This window comes from Mustelus asterias, chromosome 9 (assembly GCF_964213995.1).
Source record: "Mustelus asterias chromosome 9, sMusAst1.hap1.1, whole genome shotgun sequence".
Lineage (NCBI taxonomy): Eukaryota > Metazoa > Chordata > Chondrichthyes > Carcharhiniformes > Triakidae > Mustelus > Mustelus asterias.
The window spans coordinates 63779394-63803149 of NC_135809.1; the positions used below are offsets into that span (position 1 = coordinate 63779394).

A 23756-nucleotide genomic window follows, 5' to 3' on the forward strand; every position below is an offset into this window, starting at 1 on the left:
TTTTTTTTGTATAATCGGTGTTGTAGGTTTGTACAATTTAATTCACCATCACATCCGGTCGCAGTTATTTTTGCATTGTGTTGAATGTAATCCTGGATGGAAGTTCTGGGATTTGGTTCAGTTTGTGTTTAAGAAAATAACTAACTTTGTGCATCGCTTATCCTTGCCAACGAATGAAGATACAACTTCAAAACCTTACCTCATGGCATCACCCTGTGGTCAGATCCTGCAACTATGCATGCAGTGTAAATTGACAGCCAAACTGAGTTGGGAGATCACAATTCCCCAAACAATGTGGTAAACCTTGACACAAATATGTGACCAAAGTTGTGATAGAAAATCCAATTTGATGAAAGCAAGTGACAGTCCTTATTTATAATCTCCATAAGTTACATAAGTTGTGTGGCAGCCAGGCTGGTCTTCCAGGATACCAGAGGCCAGAAACTGTTGCTAACTCCTCATAGCCTGAGAATTGAATCTTGCTGTTCAGGTCCACTGGGGGTGCTATCCTTCAGTTAAGATGTCAAACACCTCTGGTCATTTAGGTGACCATGAGTAATCTCCCAGTACCAATAAAAGCACAGAATTGTGTCTTAAGATTCATTCTTCAACTAGGATCATTGAATGGGCTGTTTTTTCCATTCCCATGTCCAGTTTCCTTCCACAGTCCAAAGATGTGTAGGTTAGGTGGATTGGCCATGGTAAATTGCCCCTTAATGTTGGGGGGTAGCAGGGTAAATAGGTGTGATTACAGGGATAGGGCCTGGGTGGGATTGTCGTAGGTGCAGGCTCAATGGGCCGAATGGCCGCCTCCTGCACTGTAGGGTTTCTATGATGATGATTATTGTCTGTTCTTGGATACCCTTGTGAAGGTAGTGGTGAAGGTGTTTTCACAATGCTGTTATGTAGGAAGTTGCAAGAATTTGAGCAAGTGATGGAGGGCAGGGATACAGCTTTGTCAGGATGAGAGGTGCCTTAGGATCATTCATCTCACTGCTGTTTATAGGATCCTGCTTTTCAAAGCAAAGTTGCTGCATTTGAGTAACTATGTTAATCATTGAAAGTATTTGGAATATGATGGGATGTTCTGTAAATCCTAATTTTAATTCAAGTTGTACCATATGTCACTTCAGGTTATGCCTACTTATTGCTGGACAGCAGAAGTTAAGAGAAATAAATGTCTGAAGATGCAACACTCATGCCTAAACTCATTGTGATGTTGCATTGTTTGCCATGTACAAGTAGCTGTTGAATACCTATTGCAGGCCTTGGTAAGAGAATTATGGATGGCAGCATAAATTGGAAGATAATTTGTCAGCTTGCTGTATAATGCTTCAGGTGAAGCATCAAACAGTAATCAGTAGGTGTAAAGGGGGAGGCTGTTTTTGAAGGCATTGCTGTGATTCAGCTGCTTTTCACCTGGAGATATTTCAAGTCAAGAAGATCTGTGTACATGCTCCAGCAACCAATCACACATTCAGTATGGCTAGTTAAATGCAAGAAGAGGGTTTGAGAAGTCTGAACAAACACAACCGGGAACCATGTGCTTGTTTTGGATTGGAACGGTTGTGTTCATGCAAGCACATTAATAAATAGGTGCAGCAGTTGGCCATATGGCCTTTCAAGCCTGTTTTGCCCTTCAGTAAACTAATGGTTGATCTGATTGTGGTCTCATCTGCAGTTTCCAGCCTGACCCCAAAAACCCTAGACTCCCAACAATCTATATAACTTAGCCTTGAATATATTAAATTTACCAGCCCCTCTTTCTCACTGGAGCAGATAAATCCAAAGAAAAACTACCCTGAGAGAAGAAATTCTTCCTCTCAAGTCTTCAATGGGAGACCCTTTATTTTGAATCTGTGCTTCCCAGTTCTAGATGCCTTGATCAGGGAAAACACCCTCTCCAACTACTCAGTCCCCAATCTTGTATGCTTCAATTAGTAACCCCTCATTCTTCTAAACTCCAATGAGTATTGGCTCAACCATTCCTCAAGACAAACTCTTCATCCCAGTAGTCAGCACGATGAACTTGCTTTGAATCGTTTCCAGTACAAACATATCCCTGTCAGGAGACCAAAACTGTATATAATGCTCACTGCTGATGTTGTCTCAGTAATCCCCTGTACAATTGCAGCAAGAGATATGTTGCCCTATTTGGTGTAATTGCAGCATTGACAGAACACTGACTTCTATGCATTCATGAACATTTGATAGGTTTACCTTGCAGACCTTGTTTGCAACAAAAGAAACCTATGTTGATCTCCTTTCTACAGTTTCACTTGTTTACAAACAAATTTTCTTAAATACCTATCAGCTAATTTTGTTGAAGATTGCGACTAAATGTTTAGTAGCGGTCCAAGTGAGGAAAAAAGGATTAATATGGCCCATGATAAAATCATAGAATCATGATCTCAAGATGTTGCAAAGTATGAGACAAACATTGCATTTGAAGTGCAATTGTGGGAAATATTTCTGTATTAAGTACACATATTGAGCAGCTGTCTAAGAATTCAAGTTCAAGCTTTATTCTTGTAATCTTTCCCAAGTTGTTTTCTCCCCTCCCCCATCCCTTGCCATTTAAGGTTAAGTTCTGACCTGATCACCTAGAGAGCTAGCACTGAAGGGTATGTGGAAGTAAAAGGTAAAATGGCACGGTCAACACACACTTTCAGATTTTGACATTGAGGATATTTTTTGAAAAATTAAACCAACAGTTTCAATCATGGAAATGGATGTTAAGATGGAGTGGAAACCTTTTGTTGGGCAGGGGCAGAAAGGCCTCTATCTGAAATTTGAATATGTAGCCAGCAACAAGTGAAGAGGGCACTCAAACCATCTACCTCCACCATGCCCTGTTGATATTACAATTACACAACTTTTCCTAATGAGGCGTTTCCCTATCTGCTGATGCTCTGAGGGGAAGATAAATCTTTTTGTTCAGAGCTTCCAGCTCACTAAGGAGACTTCAGACCAGTCCACGTGCAACAAACCACTACGAAAACTCTACACACATTTTTAGTGATGACAAATTCCAGCACAGCAGCTGAAACAACCCAGTCATTTATTTTGGGAAAAAAGACAGTTTGCCTTATCTCCCAATGTTAATGGATAATTTTTTTAAAATTCCAGGATCTTGATTCAAACCTAATTTTGAACCAAAAACTAATCAGTTCTTCCTTGGCCCATACCTTTATCTGGTTTTGCTGAAATCCATCCCTTAATTTTTGAGATAATTGTTGACTGACAAAAAGATGAACAACTTCTGCATTTTGGAAGGTCTAGTACAGATTGGAAATGTACAGTAAATGGCAGAACCCTTAAGAGTATCGATAGGCAAAGGGATCTGGTACACAGGTCACTGAAAGTGGCAATGCAGGTGGAGAAGGTAGTCAAGAAGGCACACGGCATGCTTGCCTGCATCGGCCGGGGCATTGAGTTTACAAATTGGCAAGTCATGTTGCAGCTTTATAGAACCTTAGGCCGCATTTGGAATATAGTGTTCACTTCTGGTCATCACACTACCAGAAGGATGTGGAGGCCTTGGAGAGGATACAGAAAAGATTTACCAGGATGTTGCCTGATATGGAGGGCATGAGCTATGAGGAGAGGTTGGAGAAACTTGGTTTGTTCTCACTGGAATGAGGGAGGTTGAGGGGTGACCTGATAAAGGTCTACATGATTGAGGGGCATGGACAGAGTGGATAGTCAGAAGCTTTTTCCCAGAGAGGAAGAGTCAATTACTAGGGGGCACAGGTTTAGGGTGCGAGGGGGTAAGGTTTAAAGGAGATGTACGAGGCAGATGTTTTACACAGAGTAGTGGATGCCTGGAACTCGTTGTTGGGGAGGTAGTGGAAGCGGATACGGTAGTGACTTTTAAGGGGCGTCTTGACAAATATATGAATAGGATGGGAATAGAGGGATATGGTCCCCGGAAGTGTAGGGGGTTTTAGTTAAGTCGGGCAGCATGGTCGGTGCAGGCTTGGAGGGTTGAAGGGCCTGTTCCTGTGCCATAATGTTCTTTTTAAGGCTCCAAAGCAACAGATTTGAACATAGTACAAAGAAATGCTGGGGAATCCTTTCGGAAGTTCCCAGGGAGGAGTTTGCATGGCAATTGCTGAGGCGTGCTAACTCTGGGCAAGTGTGCTGCACTGGGAGCCATCCAGAAAAGTGATTTAAATTGTTAACTTCAGATGGTTCTACTAGGGTTACATTAATAGTTACTCCAAAAAAGTTAAAAGAATTAAAACCTTTAAGGCCTGGGTATTTATTTTAAACAGTGATCTCTGCATGGGTCTCCCAATCTTGTGACTCGACACCCCTCCCCACACCCAAAATCTATTCTTACCTTAGAGATTTACCTTCACTGACCTGTCTGTTTCAGTTAGATCTTTAAACTTACTGAATTTACCTGTTTGTGACAGCTGGTATAGTTTTAAAAAAATGGATGTGTCCTCCTCCACTTGGATTCTGCTAGACTTTGACACCGGGCCTCAGTGGAAGCTGCTGTGCCAGGATTTCGCCCAGCCTTTGTCAGGAAGGCCAGGTGCGACAGGCATGAGATAAATTTGGCGCAAGCAAGTGGGTACAGTGCGGCAGTTGCCACTCTGAGGAAGTTACGGCCCGTTATCCCCACCTTTACTGGGAGTTAATTGAGGGCGATTGTATACTTGAGGTTTTGATCCAAATGTCCGGCATCTGTGGGATATAGCCCTCTAGATTAGAGTTATTGCAAGCACGGGACTTGATCACAAAATTTAGGTTGATACTTCTTGAGGTGGCACTAAAAGGTAAATTGCAAACTATTGACAAAGTATTCTCCAAGTCGAGCAAATTCTCTGGTCTTTGTCACATCCAATACTTGTCCACTTGGTACCAGTTTTTTAGATGAACACCAAGGTCTTTGGAATTTTGTGCTTTTATGTCTTGAGTTAGAGCTTCAGCGGAAGATTTGCACAATTCCTCTCTTGGACCACAAAGTCAAAGGAACTGAGTTTGACACTGCCAAACTGGTCTCATTGCAAGGGGAATAGAGTATAAAAGTGGGAAAGTCTTATTAAACAGCTGCACAGAGCATTGATATTACACACCTGGCATATTGGTTTCTTTATTTAAGGAGGGATGTATTTGCATTGGAGGTAGTTTAGAGAAGGTTCACTGAACTGAATTCGAGGGGATGAAGGAGTTTCCTTGAGTGGAAAGGTTGAGCAGGTTGGACCCATACTCTGGGAGTTTAGAAGAATGAGGTGTGATCTAATTGAAACACAGATTCTGAGGGGACTTGATGGTAAATGCTGAGAAGGTGTGTTCCTTAGTGAGAGATAACTTCCTCTTGTCACTCCATACTCATTTACTTGCGCCAAATTTCTCATGCCTGTCGCACCTGGCCTTCCTGACTAAGGTTGGGCAAGATCCAGGCGTACAACTTCCACTGAGACCCGGTATCAAAGTCTAGCTGAATCAAAGTGGAGGAAGACTCGTCTGCTTTTTTAACCATACCAGCTTGAGTTCCCTCAAAACTTGAGCTGTAGGTTTTTGATCGACAATGGAGTTGAAGGTTATGGGGGGGGTGGGGTGTTGCAGGGAATGGAGTTAAGGCCACAATCCGTTCAATCATGATCTTATTGAATGGCAAGAGAGGCCAAATGGCTGCCTCTTGCTCCTGTTTTCTTAGGAAATGTCCATAGATGTTGTTCACTATTCGAGTCAAGCTCAGCTCAGAGAAAATTATCTTTATCTCCCAGCTGCGGCAGATGTTAGAACATTACCAGGTTTCAGTCGCACTGAGCAGGAGGTTCTTGCTTCCTACTCTGCTCTGCTGACTAATCTCCGCTGTAGTGACAGTTGAAGTGTTGTCGTTGGCTGTCTTGCCTGAGCTTAGGGTGGTTGGGAGAGATCACATGGTTTCTGCAGGATCCCACATCAGCTGTTATAAAGTCCCCAGTCGGATTGTTTGTCACTGCTAATAGATTGACTCGGGTATCGGTTATGCTGCTTGTGGAAAATCCCAGCAAGATTCATCCATTGAAGGTTGGGTGAGACGATAACCAAGTCTCTGCACCCACGACTCGAGGAGAACAAAGATAACCATTGTCCAATTAAATCCAGGCATTCATTCATGTGACTGTTCAATGCATTCAAACTATTTTCATTTCCTCGGTCCGTGATTTAAATACAAAAGCAATCAGTGAATGCACACAATTTGTTGCTACAAATGCCTTTGACACATTTTTGCATGTTGTTCACGATTAAACCACCTGAACTCTGTTTTATCTAATTGTTTGGCAAAATTCTGTGATGAATTTTTGAGGGGTTTGCTGGGCAAAGGACACATTTATCAGTGATAATGCAACTTTGTCCAAGTCACTTGTCTGTGGATAGCAAAATTTAAGACTGCTTGTGTACAAACGCACAAATAAACCTCAACAGTTCATTGCTGATCTGAAACTGAAATCTCAGCAGGAAGATGAGATCAGCTAACATATAAATATGCCACATGTCCACTGACGTCTGTCAAAAGAGGGGAGGCAAGTTAACTGATTCCCATCTCTTTAACCCATCCCTTCCCCTCCACCCCACTGCTCTTTCTATTTGTCTATTTTTGGTAGTCCCTGTTTTGATTTCAGATTTTGAGCAGCTTCAGGTACAACTAAAAGTGGCCAATTTACTGTGCAGCTGGAGTGTCAGGCCGCTGATACCGGTCTCCATTTGTTAAACTATTATAATATTGCTTGGTTGCTGCTTTTTACAAGATGCAATGACTCTAGGATGAACTGGAATGGAATGCGAACCAGTTTGTGTTCTCGTTCTGCAAACTGCACTAAAATCACCATATCTCCTTTAAAAAAAGGAACAACCCCTGCATCACAACACAATGCCCAATATCATTCAAGGGAAAAGGAAACCGGCCATAGCATTAGTCAGTCATGGTTCCTTGAATTCTCCTGGCCACATTTGTAAGTATGTGAGGCAGGTAATAGTTGAGGCCTCTAATCTGAAGGAAGCAATAGAGGAGAGATCATTGTATAGACTGAAAAAAATCTCCCAGTTGGCATATTGTGTAGCACAACTTCCGCAGTAGCTTCTGTGATGAAGCAGTCTTCCTGATTTTTTAGCACAAATGCAGCCTCTTGTTTTTCCTCTTTAAAACAACATGCCGTACAGGCATCTCCATTTATCTGATTCTCAGATTCCTCCGTGTCAAATATTCAAAAGTTGGCTGTTTGAGTCTAACCCATGACAGTTTGGCCTGAAGACCATTGAATCTGCATGCTTATTAGCCAGAGGGGACACATGAGGAATCCTCGACTGCACGTATGATGGGGTCTAAGTGCCTTTCCTGTGGCAGTTTGCTGCATATCAAGAACAGTTTTGATGGGGTTGGTTTGATGCATTGTTTTGCTGCTACAGTCCAGCGTACAAGCAGCCCTGGTTGACAGGTCAGGTTTTGTTCTTTGCTGCTAATCATGGAGTTCTGAGACTTAACTTGGTTCCTAGTGGCCACCTGTTCATGATAAACTATTATTTTAACATTCCAGGAAGAAGTGTATGCAGTTCAGCCCTTGGAGCCGATTCCATGATCATTCCATGAATCCCCCTTCCTCTTCATAGTTCTAGTGAGCAATCTCTCAATCTGCTTTAAACCTAACCATTGATCTAGCATCAATTGCCATTAACAGATGAGAGTTCCAAAACTCTGCCACATTTTGTGTGTGGAAGTCTATCTTGATTTGACCTCTGAAGTCTTCCTTAAAAATTTTACCAATGTTCTAGACTCTCCAAGCAACAGAAATAGTTGCCTCTTACCGACAACTTAAAATCCTAAAAAGTTGATCAAACTGCCAACTCACCTTCTAAATTCCAGGAAATGCATTTGTGTAATCACTACTCAGACTTTCGTGACACCAAGGGTGTATCATTCTGGTAAATCTACGTTTCCCAAGGCTAATAAAGCCTTCCTAAGATGTGCTACCTAGAACTACTCTCACTGTCCAAATGGGAGTCAATCAAGCCCCTCGTTCTGTCTGAAAAAAATATTATATGACCATTAGGTCATGATAAGGTCATTCTCTACAATGATGCTATTCAAAGCCATATCAGCGAGCAATGCTCCCTGTCTTGGGTCAGATAAAGAATGATTACTTGGGTAGCTGTGATTAATATATGGTTTGGTACCCCCAAAGGTGTTGTTGCTTTGGAATGTTGCAGCATGGAAGAGAATCTTTACATGCCATTAGTTGACCTACCTGGTGTCGAGCAGATTTTTGTTAACCGTTTTATTCCTGGGCTCATTTGGTAGCACACATGGTTCTGGAGCATGTCAGATAAACCTTCCAAGTTCCTATTGGCTGATATTTATTACATTTCTGAGGGTGTGTTGTATTGTTGGTGTAGTCCTCCTCCAAATGGCACATTTCCTCAGGTCCATCCTGTTGGTGTGTATGATCTTATGATATTTTCTGGACAAAAATATGGTGAGTTCAAGTGCCCCGATCAAAGAATGAAGTTGCATTAATGTAGCACCTTCCACATCTTCAGGGTGTATCAAACATTGCTTCCAATGAATTACTTTTGAAGTATATTCACGATTGCAATGTAACACCAACATTCACCCCCTCACCCAATAATACTGTAAACGTTTTAACTGACTATTTATCTCATTGCTATTTTTGGCTCCTTGCTATGAGCATTTGGCAAATGCATCTGACTGCACTTCAGGGAAGAACATATTGGTTGTGATATACTTTTAGACACCTTGAGGACATAATACAATTTGTATACTTCATGTTTGCTATAAGTTAAAGCCATTATGACATTGTGCACAATGATAGAATCCAGTTCCTGTGTTGAACTTGTTGTGAAACAGAGGTCGAACCCCTCTAAGAATTAACAGCTAACCACTCAAAGGGGAGTACTTGCCTCATAATCTGTTAAGTGTGAGAAGTAGTACAAATTGCTCTTAACCACTAAAAGTTGCTGAAATCAAAATAACTACCTGAGACATACTCTGCGTAAAATCAACAAATAACACTTTGTCTCAAACTAACAGTGAACAGGTTAACTGAACTATTAACAAACTGAATAAAACACTATTCTAATGGAATACTGTTTAGTTGAATACAATTCCCACTTAATAACAAAAAAAATAGAATTATTAGTCACTCCAAATTACAACCAGGTTTGGCGACTTCTGGAATCTTTTGGTCTTGATTTCTTCTGTCTGGAACCTCTGTCTTTTGCTGTCTTTACTATTGAGATGAGGCTTTCTTTTAAGACATACATGCAGCTATGAGAGCCAGCAATTCTCTCTCTCGAGCTGTGAGCGGTGACAGGTGCTCTTCCGGTTTGTCTCACTGCCCCCACCCCCACCCCCCCCCTCCCCCCACCGTCTCTTATACCTGTGATGATATATCCACATCCCTTAGAATATGATTGGTTCTCAGGTTACCAAAACATCAATTTCAAGTTTAATAGGTTGCTGGTAGCTCGGTGCTTAATTTAAACTGGGCAGAATTCAAATGCCTGAAGCCTGTTACCAAGGTAACCCTGCTGTTTGGTCTTTGATGCAATGTTTCAGTCTGTGTACTGACACCAAATGCACCTGCATTTTTTTAACTTTCGAAGCACAGAAAAAACACTGCCTTTTTAAAGGGACCATGCAGTGCTTTTTTTTCCCTCGCATTTTTACAGTTTTATAATTTTACAAACACCAACTTCGCAACAAACTCTAGTTCAAAAGTCTGATCAGTTGGGTCCGGAATTAAAATCAAGTTGCATCCTCTGTGCTTGGTGGTCTGAAATAGCAATTTAAAATTGACTTCATTATTGGTTCCTTTTGCCAAATACAAACAGGAGTTAAATTCTTGAGTTGGTGTTGATCACTTTAGGTTACTGGGGAGCTCAATGTTCTGAAAATGACTGTGGTGAATATTTTTGACGGAGAATACTCAGTTTATGTGGTGGTGTAGGAACTCCAATAACAGCTGGAACCAACAAGCAGGAGCTGTGTTTGGATTCCAATTCTGGGTGATCCATGAAAGATAATGAAATTATTGCATTCTAGTTGGAATTTAGTCAAACCTAGAGAGAAAATAGCAGCCCCTTTTGCTGTACACACGGCAGTATTAGTAATCGGACATTAATTACCCTGTTTACTCCACCCATGCTGAGAAATGGAGCGTATTGTCATAAGCAACATAAAATCATTCAATTCCATAGTGCTCTCTTTCTACCTTAAAGTTGCCTAAAATTGAGATCGCAGTCTGTAGAAATCTGAAATAATTCTCTTTTGCACTCACCCACTCCCATCCCCCATTAAAACAAATTTGTGAAAGATGATGGTGTATTGCGTACGCAGTGTTGTTACTCGGCACTTAAAAAGGTGAAATGTTGTCGTGTGTGAAAGTGTTTGCTTGAACTGAGAGGCATCCAACAATACAGATTCATTCAGTTCAACTGGGATTGTGTCTGGAAAAATCTCGCACCAACTTTGGAGGAAGTGCTTATGGGTGCAGATCTGTCCCTGGCTGGGCGCAATCTGGCTTGCCGGATTGTGCAAGCAGCAATTTGGCTTAAGTGGGACTTTCCCGATAACAAGTGATGTATTGCTCTTGGTCTTTAGAGCGAAATCACAATACTGAGTAAGCAAATAACACATCTATGTATAGAAATCATGGAATTCACCCCAGATAAATTGCCTAGCCACACATTGGAATCTACGCTGAAGTTAGTGACAAGTTTCAGCTCTACCTTCATTGGTAACCCGAGATCCACAAACTGACAGTTGTTGTGCTGCTTATACAGCCTCCTCAGTAAATGTTTTCAATTGGTCCTTGTTCTGACTTACTTGATTATATTGTTTTCTGGTTTGAACAAAGCAAGCCATGGTAACTTGTGCCATTTAATAGACGTATATTGCAGCACAGGTAAGTGTGTGGACTTGCTCCCCACCTGCTCTTTTTGATGACTTATTTCTTTCTATTATTTCTCAGGCCAGAAACATACTCTGACCTGCACAGTTTCATAGGTGAGAAGTTGAACATCCTGTAAACACTGAAGATGTCTCGCAGCCCTGACACAAAGGAAGACCCTGTCGAATGCCCGCTCTGTATGGAGCCCCTGGAGATAGATGACATCAACTTCTTTCCCTGCACCTGTGGCTATCAGATCTGTCGTTTCTGTTGGCACCGTATACGCACAGATGAGAATGGCCTCTGTCCAGCCTGCAGAAAAGTAAGTTGTTTACAGAAGCCACAACTCCGTTTGCTGTCATCTGGTTCTGATGCAGTCAGTGACACATTTTCTGTATTTGCATATTTTCATATGGAAGGAAGCAACATTAGATTAGCAGAACAAAGTTGGAAATGAAATAAACTCATTGCTGGGAACGCAACTGATTCAGTTAGACCAGGGATGGTCCTGGACCCACTTACAAACTTTTTCAAATTCTTTGTGATGGTATGAATTAATACTTAATTCAGTGTGCTGTAGTTTACTAATGATACAGCGGGACTTATCACTCCGATCTGGACTAAAAATCCCAAGAATGTGAGTTCAGTTGCTCACGTAGTTGAAGAATTTAATTCAGTTTTTTAAAATATGGAAATATAAGGTTTGTATTGGTAAAAATAAATTACCTTGAAGCAGTTGGATTGTTGTAAAAAGATGAAACTGGATTCCTTTTAAGTAAGGAAACCTGCTCTCCTACCTGGCTTAACCAATGTCTGCCACCAATGTGGCTGATGTTTAACTGCACCCTTAAAGCCACTCAGTTGTACTACTAGGTTAGCTGGGGACAGACAGTAAGAAGTTTAACAACACCAGGTTAAAGTCCAACAGGTTTATTTGGTAGCAAAAGCCACACCTGAACATCCTGTAAACACTGAAGATGTCTCGCAGCCCTGACACAAAGGAAGACCCTGTCGAATGCCCGCTCTGTATGGAGCCCCTTGAGATAGATGACCAAATAAACCTGTTGGACTTTAACCTGGTGTTGTTAAACTTCTTACTGTGCTTACCCCAGTCCAACGCCGGCATCTCCACATCAGTCTCATCAACAACAGCCGCATCTTAGGGGGTGGGGGGGGGAAGAAAGCAAATCCATCAGTCCCCAAAGCATCAAGTCAACAGTCTTTTGATGGGCCCCACCATGTTACTGGGGCAAATGAAAAATCAATGATCATTTTATTAAAATTTTACTTTTTTTTATGGGCACTATTATGTACCCACAAAGCAAAAAAAATTAAATGTGATTAAAAACAGACAATTGAACTTTTTTGTGCGATAATGCATCAAGCAAAAATGTGACCTATTCTAAATTATATCACGAGCCTTATTTTTCCTTTTGATATGGGCATTGTTGCTTGTACCATGTCTTTATCCCATTTTAATCAGGTCATCTGCTGAACAAGAATGGCAGCGAGTAACTTTCACTTGTACATTAGCCAACCTTTACGTTTTAACAAAAACGTTCTATTGCCAAGTATGAGAGAGTTGAATGCTATCCTTATGGCTAATGGCAGACTTGTTGTTGAGCTTTGTATCTCCTATGGGTGTCAAGGGGCAGAATAAGCCGGAGAGTCTAATTGGTTCCCTGGCACAGTGAGTGATAAATCCAGTGTGCACTTCCATTTGTGCATTTTGTTTTGACTGCCCAACCCAGAAGAAGTCATGTTGAAAACATAGAAAATGATTTTACTATGAACAATTGCTCAATCCAGATAATGAAACTCTTGCAACGGGCATTCTGGAGCCCATTGATTTAGATTTTGACCCGACTCCCAAATAAGTGGTACTGCCAGTGGTTTCATTCCTACAAATTATACAGTAGAAAATTAACAATTCATTAATTGCAAGTAGTTAGCAATACTCTCTAGACTAATTGCTGCATCACCTTTGTCGTCTTCGTTTTATCTGCACCAGCACCCAATGTGAATTACAAAAAAAAATCATGGTTATGTTTGTCTTTCCAATATTATCCAAAGTTTGCTGAAAAAGGTTTGGGGTGACACAGTGGTTAGCACTGCTGCCTCAGCGCCAGGGACACGGGGTCAATTCCAGTCTTGGGTGACTGTGGATTTTGCACCTTCTGTGTTTATGTCGGTTTCCTCCGGGTGCTCCAGTTTCCTCCCACAGTCCAAAGATGTGCAGACTAGGTGGATTGGCTGTGCTATATTGTCCCTAGTACCCAAAAATGTTAGGTTCGAGGGATTAGCGGGGTGAATGTATTGGGTTACAGGCTTAGGGAGTAGGGTGGGCCTGGGTAAGATGCTCTTTCAGAGAATTGGTGCAGATTCAATGGGCCAAAAGGCCTCTTTCTACACTGCAGGGATTCAGTGACTTTCCCATTTGCATACTGTGGAATTGTTGTAAACTGGTCTTGTCCCAACAGTTTGTCTAATTTGGCTGGTCGTTCACTGTAACGTGTGGAGTAATCTAGTTATTCCACTTGTGCTTTACGTTTATATTGTTGAATAAATGTAAATGGGGCATCGACCAGTGTTGTATGTTAAATTTTGTTATCAAAGATTGCACTGTAAACAGCTAAGGAAGGCTCAAATTCAAATTTGCATCCACTAAATAACTTGACAAATAAACCATCACTGCCTGCTTTACTTTGTGGCATTAAATTGCTGAAATTGAATCTGTCGCTCATAGAAACAGGTAGAATTTTCACAGGTGTGATTATCAAAATTTTTCCACTTCATTCAAAACCTTGTATTGTATTATTTATGTCTGTCCAGCCCTACCCAGAAGACCCTGCAGTCTACAAACCACTTTCTCAAGAAGAGCTACAGAGAATAAAAAATGAAAAGAAACAGAAGCAGAATGAGCGAAAACAGAAAATCTCAGAGAACCGCAAGCATCTGGCCAGTGTACGCGTTGTACAAAAGAATCTAGTCTTTGTGGTCGGTCTATCACAGCGGCTAGCAGATCCAGAGGTGAGCAAAAGAAAGTCAGGGATTTCCATTGTACCATTTACGACTTTTCAAGGGAAACCGAAGTGCTTTGCATTCCAGCAAGTAATGTTGAAGATTATTCCCTATTGTAGCAAATAGAGGAACCAATTTGCTCACAGCGATGTCTCAAACAATGTGATAATGATTTGTGAGGTGTTGGTTGGAGAATAAATTTTGGGCATGACACTAGAGAACTACTTTCTCCATTTTGTCTACTGCCTAATCTTTTGCATTTGTCTGTGCCAACCAAAAGACAGCACCATCATCAACTTGGCTCTACCTCAAGACTCAAGAGCGTCGACCTAGATTGTGCTCTGGGACTTGGGGTCCATGACCTCCTTGCCCAAAGGCTGATCCATAGCTGAGTGCTTTCTCGGCATCCTCACCAGGCACCTCAAATACCAGCAACGGTAAAGCATCCTGTAATATGTTTACTTGGAATTTCATGCATTCCAAGGGGATGTGTGGTGGGAGTGTGTTTTTTAGGGAATATTTGTAATGGCATTTTGTGTTCCACTTTTAACTTTATCTTTCTCCACCTCTAAGTTCTGTCAAATTTTCTGACTGCCCATATGCAGCAAGTTAATTCGAGCCAGTAAGTCATTCAATGCAAGCATCTAAACCGTTTGGCGAGGGCAGGGTTCTCTGAAGCAGACTGACCCATAACTTGTTTGTGCCCTTTTTAAAAATTATTTGTTTTAAAGAACTACTGCACTGCAACACATTCTGGAAATATGATATTCTGAATTGCATCAATGCTGGTTGTGAAATGAAGCAGTGCAGAAGGACTTAAACACACTGTAAATTTGTCTCTGCAAAGTGGAATAAATGTCATGCTTGTTTGTTTTGCAGACACATGTCAGGTTTTTAAGACCCAACATTTGTTGCTCCAAGCTGCTATTTAGCAATTTTAATCATCTTTTTGAAAGGACTTCAATTTAGTGTCAGAAATTGATTTGTAAAAGTCACAGTCTTGACTTTAAATGATGTCACCCTTTGAACTGGTGTCTGGGTGCATGTCAGAATTATTGCTGTACTTGTAACGTTTGGCTGGCATCAATTCCAAATAAAGTAACTTGTATATAAAAAACATGTATTTTCCAATGTAGCATCACATGGCAAGATTTTATGCTTTAAGACTTGTACTGTAACAAATAGAAATCAATATGGACTAAATATTGATTCGTCGGCAGCTAATGAACTAACCTACAGAAAAGAGATTCCCATTGACAAAGCACAACCAAAAATCCCATGTCACTCTTAACGATCGTGGAGACTACATTTTAAAAGAAACTCCAACTCCCAGTTAATAGCTGAAGGATGACACAAGATTTCACCTTTTAAGACTTTTACTGTAATAAAAGACTAAAATATGATTGACTAAAAACAATCTTTATACGCAATATGTACTTTAAATCACAAAATACAACATTCCCTTTTAGCGCAACCAAAAACACTTTGCAGAGATACACTCTACACTCCTCAAGTAGACATTCAATTCCTCCAGAACCAGTCTTCAGTGATTCTTAGTCTCAGATGGAGGGGGTGGGTTTACTTGTTTTGCGTTCTCATCTTGGGAACTTTTAATGCCTTCACAATGTCTTTCAAAGTAAGGCTTTACCCCCAGAGCTGTTTCCTTGCGCAGGAGCTTAGTGAATTTTCCAGCCTCATTTGAACTCCTTACAAGTTTCAATCAAAGAACAAACTCCCACCTGCAATTCTGAAAAGTGAAACGCAACATCCTACTGTTCTAATAGCAACCTAACTCGTCTGAGAGGTTTTGGGGATACCTTCAAACCAGCCCCCTCAAAGCCCATCTCCATGGCAATGTAAATCATATGGGTCTTGTATACTGCTAATAATGCCATTTATCTTTGAGACCCCAACTCTCTATTTTCGAAGAAAATGGGCAATTTAAAGCAAACTATTTGCAACCTAACATGCCCAACACTTCTGGGACTTTGGAGCCCTCAGTCTATCCACTATTAGCACATAGGCTGTTGCCACTGTGTCCAAGTGTAAATGCATTGTTTCATTTGGAAGAAGGTGCAATCTGGGCCCCCTTTAATGTTTAAACAATCAAATGACCCAGGGTTGCTGTCAGGAAACTTTAGACAAGGTAATGTGACCCTTTTCATTTAACCCAAGTTTCAAGATAGAGATCCAAAATATGATACTCTCTCAAAACTTAATGGTCATGACACTGCGTTTATACATTACGCTGCACTATGTATTAAGTCCCAGGCTCCTACTGGCTTTAACCAGATCCCTTCACCCTAACCCATCAATGTGGATCCTCCAGTGTCCTTTAGTCCCTTCACTCAAATAATCTGAGCATAATCAAATGGACTTCCAGTAACAAGGCACTTCCTGGTGACTCCTTGATCTTGAACTCTCCACAAGCCTCATTTCATCGACCAGGGAATTTGTCCACGTCAGTCTGCTTGGTAATTAACCCAGTGGTTTGCACTGCTGCCTCACAGCGCCATACCTGGATTTGATTCTGGCCTTGGATGGCTGTGTGGAGTTCACCACGTGTCTGTGTGGATTTCCTCCCACAGTCCAAAGATGTGTGGCTTAGATTGGCCACGCTGAATTGTCCCTTAGTGTCAGGGATATTAGCAGGGTACACAGGTGGGGTTTTGGGGATAGGCCCTGGGTGGGATTGTTGTTAGTACACTTGATAGCCGAATAGCCTCTTTCTGCACTGTCGAGATTCGATGAAAAACAGTCTTTTACTTCTCCCTGGCATTGCAGCACCCATTGTGGGTTGTCTTCCCCAAGTCTGTCTGTCTTTGAAAATCTGAGTGTCTGTGCTCAGGAACACCAGCTAATACTTCCTATGTATTCAGGTGCAGCTTGCTTGCAGAGGTTTTGACCTGGGCCCTGTCCCATGCAACAAAGCGGCATGGTTTCCATGCAAATGTTGTAGAAGATCATATTTGCCTTTCCAACGTCTCCATTTTAACTTGAATTGAAGGAGACAGTTTAACAGATAACGGTCTTATAAAGTCCTCCACGAGGAATATGGGTGATTCTTTGTTGCTGCCCTAATTAGTGTCATTAGCAATGCCCAAAACCTTGAACTTGCCAATGCAATTAATTTTATCTCTTCCAAAGCATTAAGTAATTTTGTTTTTTCTGAACTGATTCATGCCTGGTTAAGCTTGTGCTGGCTTTGAATTCAAGCGACTGAAAAACACAAGTGGAACTCTCTTTTTCTTTCAGGTTTTAAAACGGCCAGAATATTTTGGGAAGTTTGGTAAAATACATAAAGTTGTCATCAACAACAGCACATCATATGCAGGTTCACAGGTAAGGTTGCACCAGTTAACAGTTTCTTGTTTATTTTTCTCCCTCATTTGCTTGCCGTTTCTCTTTCTGTCTGATGGGAATGCTGGAGTAGGATTATGGTACTGGTGCAATTTATTTTTTGATTGAACAGTGAACTTGCATTGTGCTTTCAAATGTAGTGTTGTCTTCTGGCATCAAACCATGCATCTCTGGCATAACATGTGACTGGTCACCTGTTGTACACAGTTTAGTATGAATTGAGGATTCCATGCATGATCTGCTTTGATCCCCAAACTGTTGGGGATACTGGATCAAGTATGTGATGATATTGTGCCTTTAAAAAATGTGTTTGTCATGTTCCTTGTGCAGGATCTATTTTAGTATTTTTAATATTTACTATTTTTGTATTATAGACGCCACTCTGTCTATATCCGGCAGCCTGTATGTATTCTTAGTTCAGCAGTATAATTGCCTCCAATTGCCAGAATGTTTGTTTTAATCTCAACTAATGCTGTTCTGATGCTGGAGTGTTTTCCCCTGGGATTTTGCAGAGTGGGACTTAATTAAATTGATTGACAGGTAGGGTTATATGACTGGGTGGAGCTAGGCTTACACAGAGAATTCAAGCTTAGTTGCTGTTCGGGTGTTGCTTTTGAGTTGAGCGAGCAGTGCTTCTCTTTTCTCTCAAGTTTGGGGACTGGGAGCTGCCAGAGGCTCGGTTTATTTCTATGAAGTTTGGCTGTTAGAGGATATATCCTTGTCTGGAAACTGCTACCTGGATCTCTGTCCAGAAATGTTAAAAGGCTGGAAATCTAGCACCACATGCGCATACTTGTCTTTTTGTGCTAACTAATTCTGAAAAAGAGTGTATGTCTAATGGGGACATTACTTTGAATTGGAACAATAGAAATAGCTAACTGTTAGAAAATTATACTTTGTAATGTTTGAGTACTTTGGTAAAAGTTATGCTAATTCCTTTTGTTCTATTCTAACCGTGTTCTTAAATAGTTTGTTTTGATAAAAGCTTTCTAGTCAGTCAATTGCATCACACCTGGAGCAAAACATGTTCTGCTCACCCCAATGCCAAAATGCAAGGGCTTCATAACATACCTTGGAGTTTCTGATCTAGTCCCTAACAATGAAATCAAAATTTTGAGTTTGAAAAAATCCATTGAGTGCAGATTGGTGCAATCCTTGAGTACAGTCTTGAGAGCAAATAAAGTGCCACATGGGAGCTTCCAAAAAATGAAAGGAAGGTTGAGGATTAACATAGAAACATAGAAACACCTCAGGAAGGACATACTGGCACTGGAGCGGGTCCAGCGGAGATTCACACGGATGATCCCAGGAATGGTAGGCCTGACATACGATGAACGTCTGAGGATCGTGGGATTATATTCATTGGAGTTTAGGAGGTTGAGGGGAGATCTGATAGAAACTTACAAGATAATGAACGGCTTAGATAGGATGGACGTAGGGAAGTTGTTTCCATTAACAGGGGAGACTAGGACGCGGGGGCACAGCCTTAGAATAAAAGGGAGTCACTTTAGAACACAGATGAGGAGAAATTTCTTCAGCCAGAGAGTGGTGGGTCTGTGGAATTCATTGCCACAGAGGGCTGTGGAGGCCGAGACGTTGAGCGTCTTCAAGACAGAAATTGATAAATTCTTGATTTCTCGAGGAATTAAGGGCTATGGGGAGAGAGCGGGTAAATGGAGTTGAAATCAACCATGATTGAATGGTGGAGTGGACTCGATGGGCCGAATGGCCTTACTTCCGCTCCTATGTCTTATGGTCTTAAAACTACAGTACAAAACAGGCCCTTCGGCCCCACAAGTTGTGCCGAACATATCCCTACCTTTTGGGCCTACCTATAATCCTCCATCCTATTAAGTCCCATGTACTCATCCAGGAGTCTCTTAAAAGACCCTATTGAGTTTGCCTCCACCACCATTGACAGCAGCCGATTCCACTCGCCCACCACCCTCTGTGTGAAAAACCTCCCCCTAACATTTCCCCTGTACCTACAGCCCAGCACCTTAAACCTGTGTCCTCTCGTAGCAGCCATTTCCACCCTGGGGAAAAAGCCTCGGAGAGCCCACCCGATCTCTGCCTCTCAACATCTTGTATACCTCTATTAGGTCTCCTCTCATCCTACGTCTCTCCAAGGAGAAAAGACCGAGCTCCCTCAGCCTATCCTCATAAGGCATGCCACTCAATCCAGGCAACATCCTTGTAAATCGCCTCTGCACCCTTTCAATCTTTGCCACATCCTTCCTGTAATGAGGCGACCAGAACTGAGCACAGTACTCCAAGTGGGGTCTGACGAGGGTCTTATATAGCTGCATCATTATCCCCGGACTCCTAAACTCAATCCCTCGATTGATAAAGGCCAGCACACCATACGCCTTCTTAACCACCTCCTCCACCTGCGGGGCCGATTTTAGAGTCATGTGGACCCGGACCCCAAGGTCCTTCTGATCCTCTACAGTACCAAGAGCCTTTCCCTTTATATTGTACTCCTTCATCCCATTTGACTTGCCAAAATGGACCACTACGCATTTATCTGGGTTGAAGTCCATCTGCCACTTCTCCGCCCTGTCTTGCATCCTATCTATGTCCCTCTGTAACTTCTGACATCCCTCCAGACTATCCACAACCCCACCAACCTTCGTGTCGTTGGCAAACTTACCAACCCATCCCTCCACTTCCTCATCCAGGTCATTTATGAAAATGACAAACAGCAAGGGTCCCAGAACACATCCCTGGGGCACACCACTAGTGACCGACCTCCATTTAGAAAAAGACCCATCTATACACACTCTCTGCCTCCTTTGGGCAAGCCAGTTCTGGATCCACAGGGCAGCAGCCTTTTGGATCCCATGCCCCCTCACCTTTTCTAGAAGCCTTGCATGGGGGATCTTATCGAACGTCTTGCTAAAATCCATATAAATCACATCTACCGCTTTCCCTTCATCAATGTGTTTAGTCACATTTTCGAAGAACTCCACCAGGCTCGTAAGGCACGATCTGCCTTCAACAAAGCCATGCTGAGTATTCTTGAGCATACTAAACCTCTCCAAATGCTCATAAATCTTGTCCCTCAGGATCTTCTCCATCAGCTTACCAACCACTGAGGTTAGACTCACCGGTCGGTAATTTCCTGGGCTATCCCTATTCCCCTTGTTGAAAATAGGAACCACATCCGCAATCCTCCAATTATGCAAAGAAAAAAGAATAGTAGGTTGAGGAGAAAATGTACTGCTAGAGAAACAATGACTTGGGCTTATCTATAACAGGAATGATGTGGAGATGCCGGTGTTGGACTGGGGTGGGCACAGTAAGAAGTCTCAATGCCAGGTTCAAGTCCAACAGGTTTATTTGGTAGCACAAGCTTTCGGAGCACTGCTCCTTCATCAGTTGAGTGGAGAGTTGGGTTCACAAACCGGGCATACACATAGACACTGACTCAATTACAAGATAATGGTTGGAATGTGAGTCTTTACAGGTACAGACAATGAGTGGAGGGAGGGATAATGACAGGTTAAAGAGGTGTGAATTGTCTGAAGGACAGTTAGTAGGATTTTGCAAGTCCAGGTGGGGGTTACACATTGTATGACATGAACTCAAGATCCCAGTTGAGGCTGTCCTCGTGTGCGGAACTTGGCCATCAGTTTCTGCTCAGCGATTCTGCGTTGTTGTCTGTTGTGAAGGCCGCCTTGGAGAGCGCTTACCCGAAGATCGGAGGCTGAATGCTCTTGACTGCTGAAGTTCTCCCCAACAGGAAGGGAACACTCCTGTCTGGTGGTTGTCGAGCGGTGTCTGTTCATCTGTTGTCGTAGCGTCTGCATGGTCTCGCCGATGTACCATGTCTTGGGACATCCTTTCCTCCAGCGTATCAGGTAGACAACATTGGCCGAGTCACATGAGTATATATGGTGTAACTGGTGGATGGTGTTCTCATGTGTGATGGTGATGATGGCCTTGGCAAGATGTCTCAGCCAAGGCCATCCCCACACCCCCACTATTTGCCTTCAAGCAACCACGCAACCTCAAATAGACCATTGTTCGCAGCAAACTACCCAGACTTCAGGAGAACAGCGACCATGGCACCACTCAACCCTGCCACAGCAACCTCTGCAAGACGTGCCGGATCATCGACATGGATGCCATCATCACACGTGAGAACACTATCCACCAGATGTTTGGTACATACTCGTGCAACTCAGCCAATGCTGTCCACTTGATACACTGCAGGAAAGGATGCCCCGAGGCATGGTACATCGGCGAGATCATGCAGACACTACGACAACGGATGAATGGACACTGCCCGACAATCATCAGGCAGGAGTGTTCCCTTCCTGTCGAGGAACGCTTCAGCAGTCAAGGGCATTCCACCTCCGATCTTCGGGTGAGCTTTCTCCAAGCTGGCCTTAAAGACACAAGACAATGCAGAATAGCCGAGGAGAAACTGATAGCCAAGTTCCCCACACAAGGATGGCCTCAACCAGAATCTTGGGTTCATGTCAGACTACGTTTTTTAAATTCATTCGTGGGACATGGGCGTCGCTGGCTGGCCAGCATTTATTGCTCGTCCCTAGTTGCTCTTGAGAAGGTGGTGGTGAGCTGCTGCCTTGAATCGCTGCAGTCCATGTTCTGTGGGTTGACCCACAATGCCGCTAGGGAGGGAATTCCAGGATTTTGACCCAGCAACTGAAGGAACAGCGATTATATTTCCAAGTGAGGATGGTGAGTGGCTTGGAGGGGAACCTAATGGTGGTGGTGTTCCCATTTATCTGCTACCCTTGTCCTTCTGGATGGAAGTGGTCGTGGGTTTGGAAGGTGCTGTCTAAGAATCTTTGGTGAATTGCTGCAGTGCATCTTGTAAATAGTACACACTGCTGCTACCAAGCACCAGTGATGGTTACACCATTAATAGTCATGGGGTGGTGGTCAGATTGTCTTATTGGTGATGGTCGTTGCCTGGCATTTGTGTGGCACGAATGTTACTTGCCACTTGTCAGCCCAAGTCTGGATATTGTCCAGATCTTGTTGTATTTGAACATGGACTGCTTCAGTATCTGAGGAGTTGCGAATGGTGCTGAACATTGTGCAATCATCGGCAAACATCCCCACTTCTGACCTTATGATGGAGGGACAGCCATTATTGAAGCAGCTGAAGATTTGTTGGGCCTTGGACACTATCCCGAGGGACTCCTGCAGAGACTTCCTGGAGCTGAGATGACCAACCCTTCACAACCACTTTCTGATGTACCAGGTATGACTCCAACTAGCGGAGAGTTTGCCCTGGTACCCATTGATTTCAATTTGGGTAGGGCTCCTTGATGCCGCACTCAGTCGAACGCAGCTTTGATGTCAAGGGCTGTTACTCTCTCCTCGCTTCTAGAATTCAGCTCTTTTACCCATGTTTGAACCAAGGTTGTAATGAGGTCAGGAGCTGAGTGACCTGGCGAAACCCAAACTGGGCGTTGCTGAGCAGGTGCTGCTTGATAGCATTATTGATGATCCTTTCCATCACTTTACTGATGATCGAGAGTAGACTGGGAGGTAATTGTCCGGGTTGGATTTGTCCTGCTTTTGGTGAACAACGTACCTGGGCAATTTTTCACTTTGGGTAGATGCCAGCACTGTAACTGCGCTGGAAGAGCTTAGCTAAGGGAGCAGCAAGTTCTGGCGCACAAGTCTTCAGTACTATTGCCGGAATGTTACCAGGGCCCATTGCCTTTGCAGTATCCAGTGTCAGCAACTGTTTCTTGATATCACGTGGAATGAATCGAATTGGTTGGAGACTGGCATCTGAGATGCTGGGGACAACTGGAGGAGGCTGAGATGGATCATCCAACCTGCACTTCTAGCTGAAGATTGCTGCGAATACTTCAGCCTTATCTTTTGCACTGATGTGCTGGGCTCCTCCATCATTGAGGATGGGGATATTTGTGGAGCCTGCTCCTCCAGTCAGTTGTTTAATTGTCCACCGCCATTCTTGACTGGATGTGGAAGCTCTGCAGAGCTTAGATCTGATCGTTTGGTTGTGGGATCGCTTAGCTCCGTCGATCACTTGCTGTTTTTGCCATTTGGCATGCAAGTAACCCTGTTTGGTAGTTCACCAGGTTAGAACATAGAACATAGAACATTACAGCGCAGAACAGGCCCTTCGGCCCACGATGTTGCACCGACCAGTTAAAAAAAAAACTGTGACCCTCCAACCTAAACCAATTTCTTTTCGTCCATGAACCTATCTACGGATCTCTTAAACGCCCCCAAACTCGGCGCATTTACTACTGATGCTGGCAGGGCATTCCAATCCCTCACCACCCTCTGGGTAAAGAACCTACCCCTGACATCGGTTCTATAACTACCCCCCCTCAATTTAAAGCCATGCCCCCTCGTGCTGGATTTCTCCATCAGAGGAAAAAGGCTATCACTATCCACCCTATCTAAACCTCTAATCATCTTATATGTTTCAATAAGATCCCCTCTTAGCCG

General features: G+C 42.8%; 1 protein-coding gene across 13 annotated transcripts in view; it reads left to right on the forward strand.

The window, feature by feature from the left end:
* cnot4b (CCR4-NOT transcription complex, subunit 4b) overlaps positions 1-23756 on the forward strand; it is a 164375-nt gene that overhangs the window by 47652 nt on the left and 92967 nt on the right. For all 13 annotated transcript variants that reach the window (XM_078220269.1, XM_078220274.1, XM_078220271.1 and 10 more), the window contains exons 2-4: positions 10989-11229; positions 13740-13937; positions 17184-17270. In XM_078220269.1, coding sequence (XP_078076395.1) covers positions 11056-11229; positions 13740-13937; positions 17184-17270 — 459 coding nt within the window. In that variant the 5' untranslated portion in view covers positions 10989-11055. The remainder of the gene's footprint in view (positions 1-10988; positions 11230-13739; positions 13938-17183; positions 17271-23756) is intronic.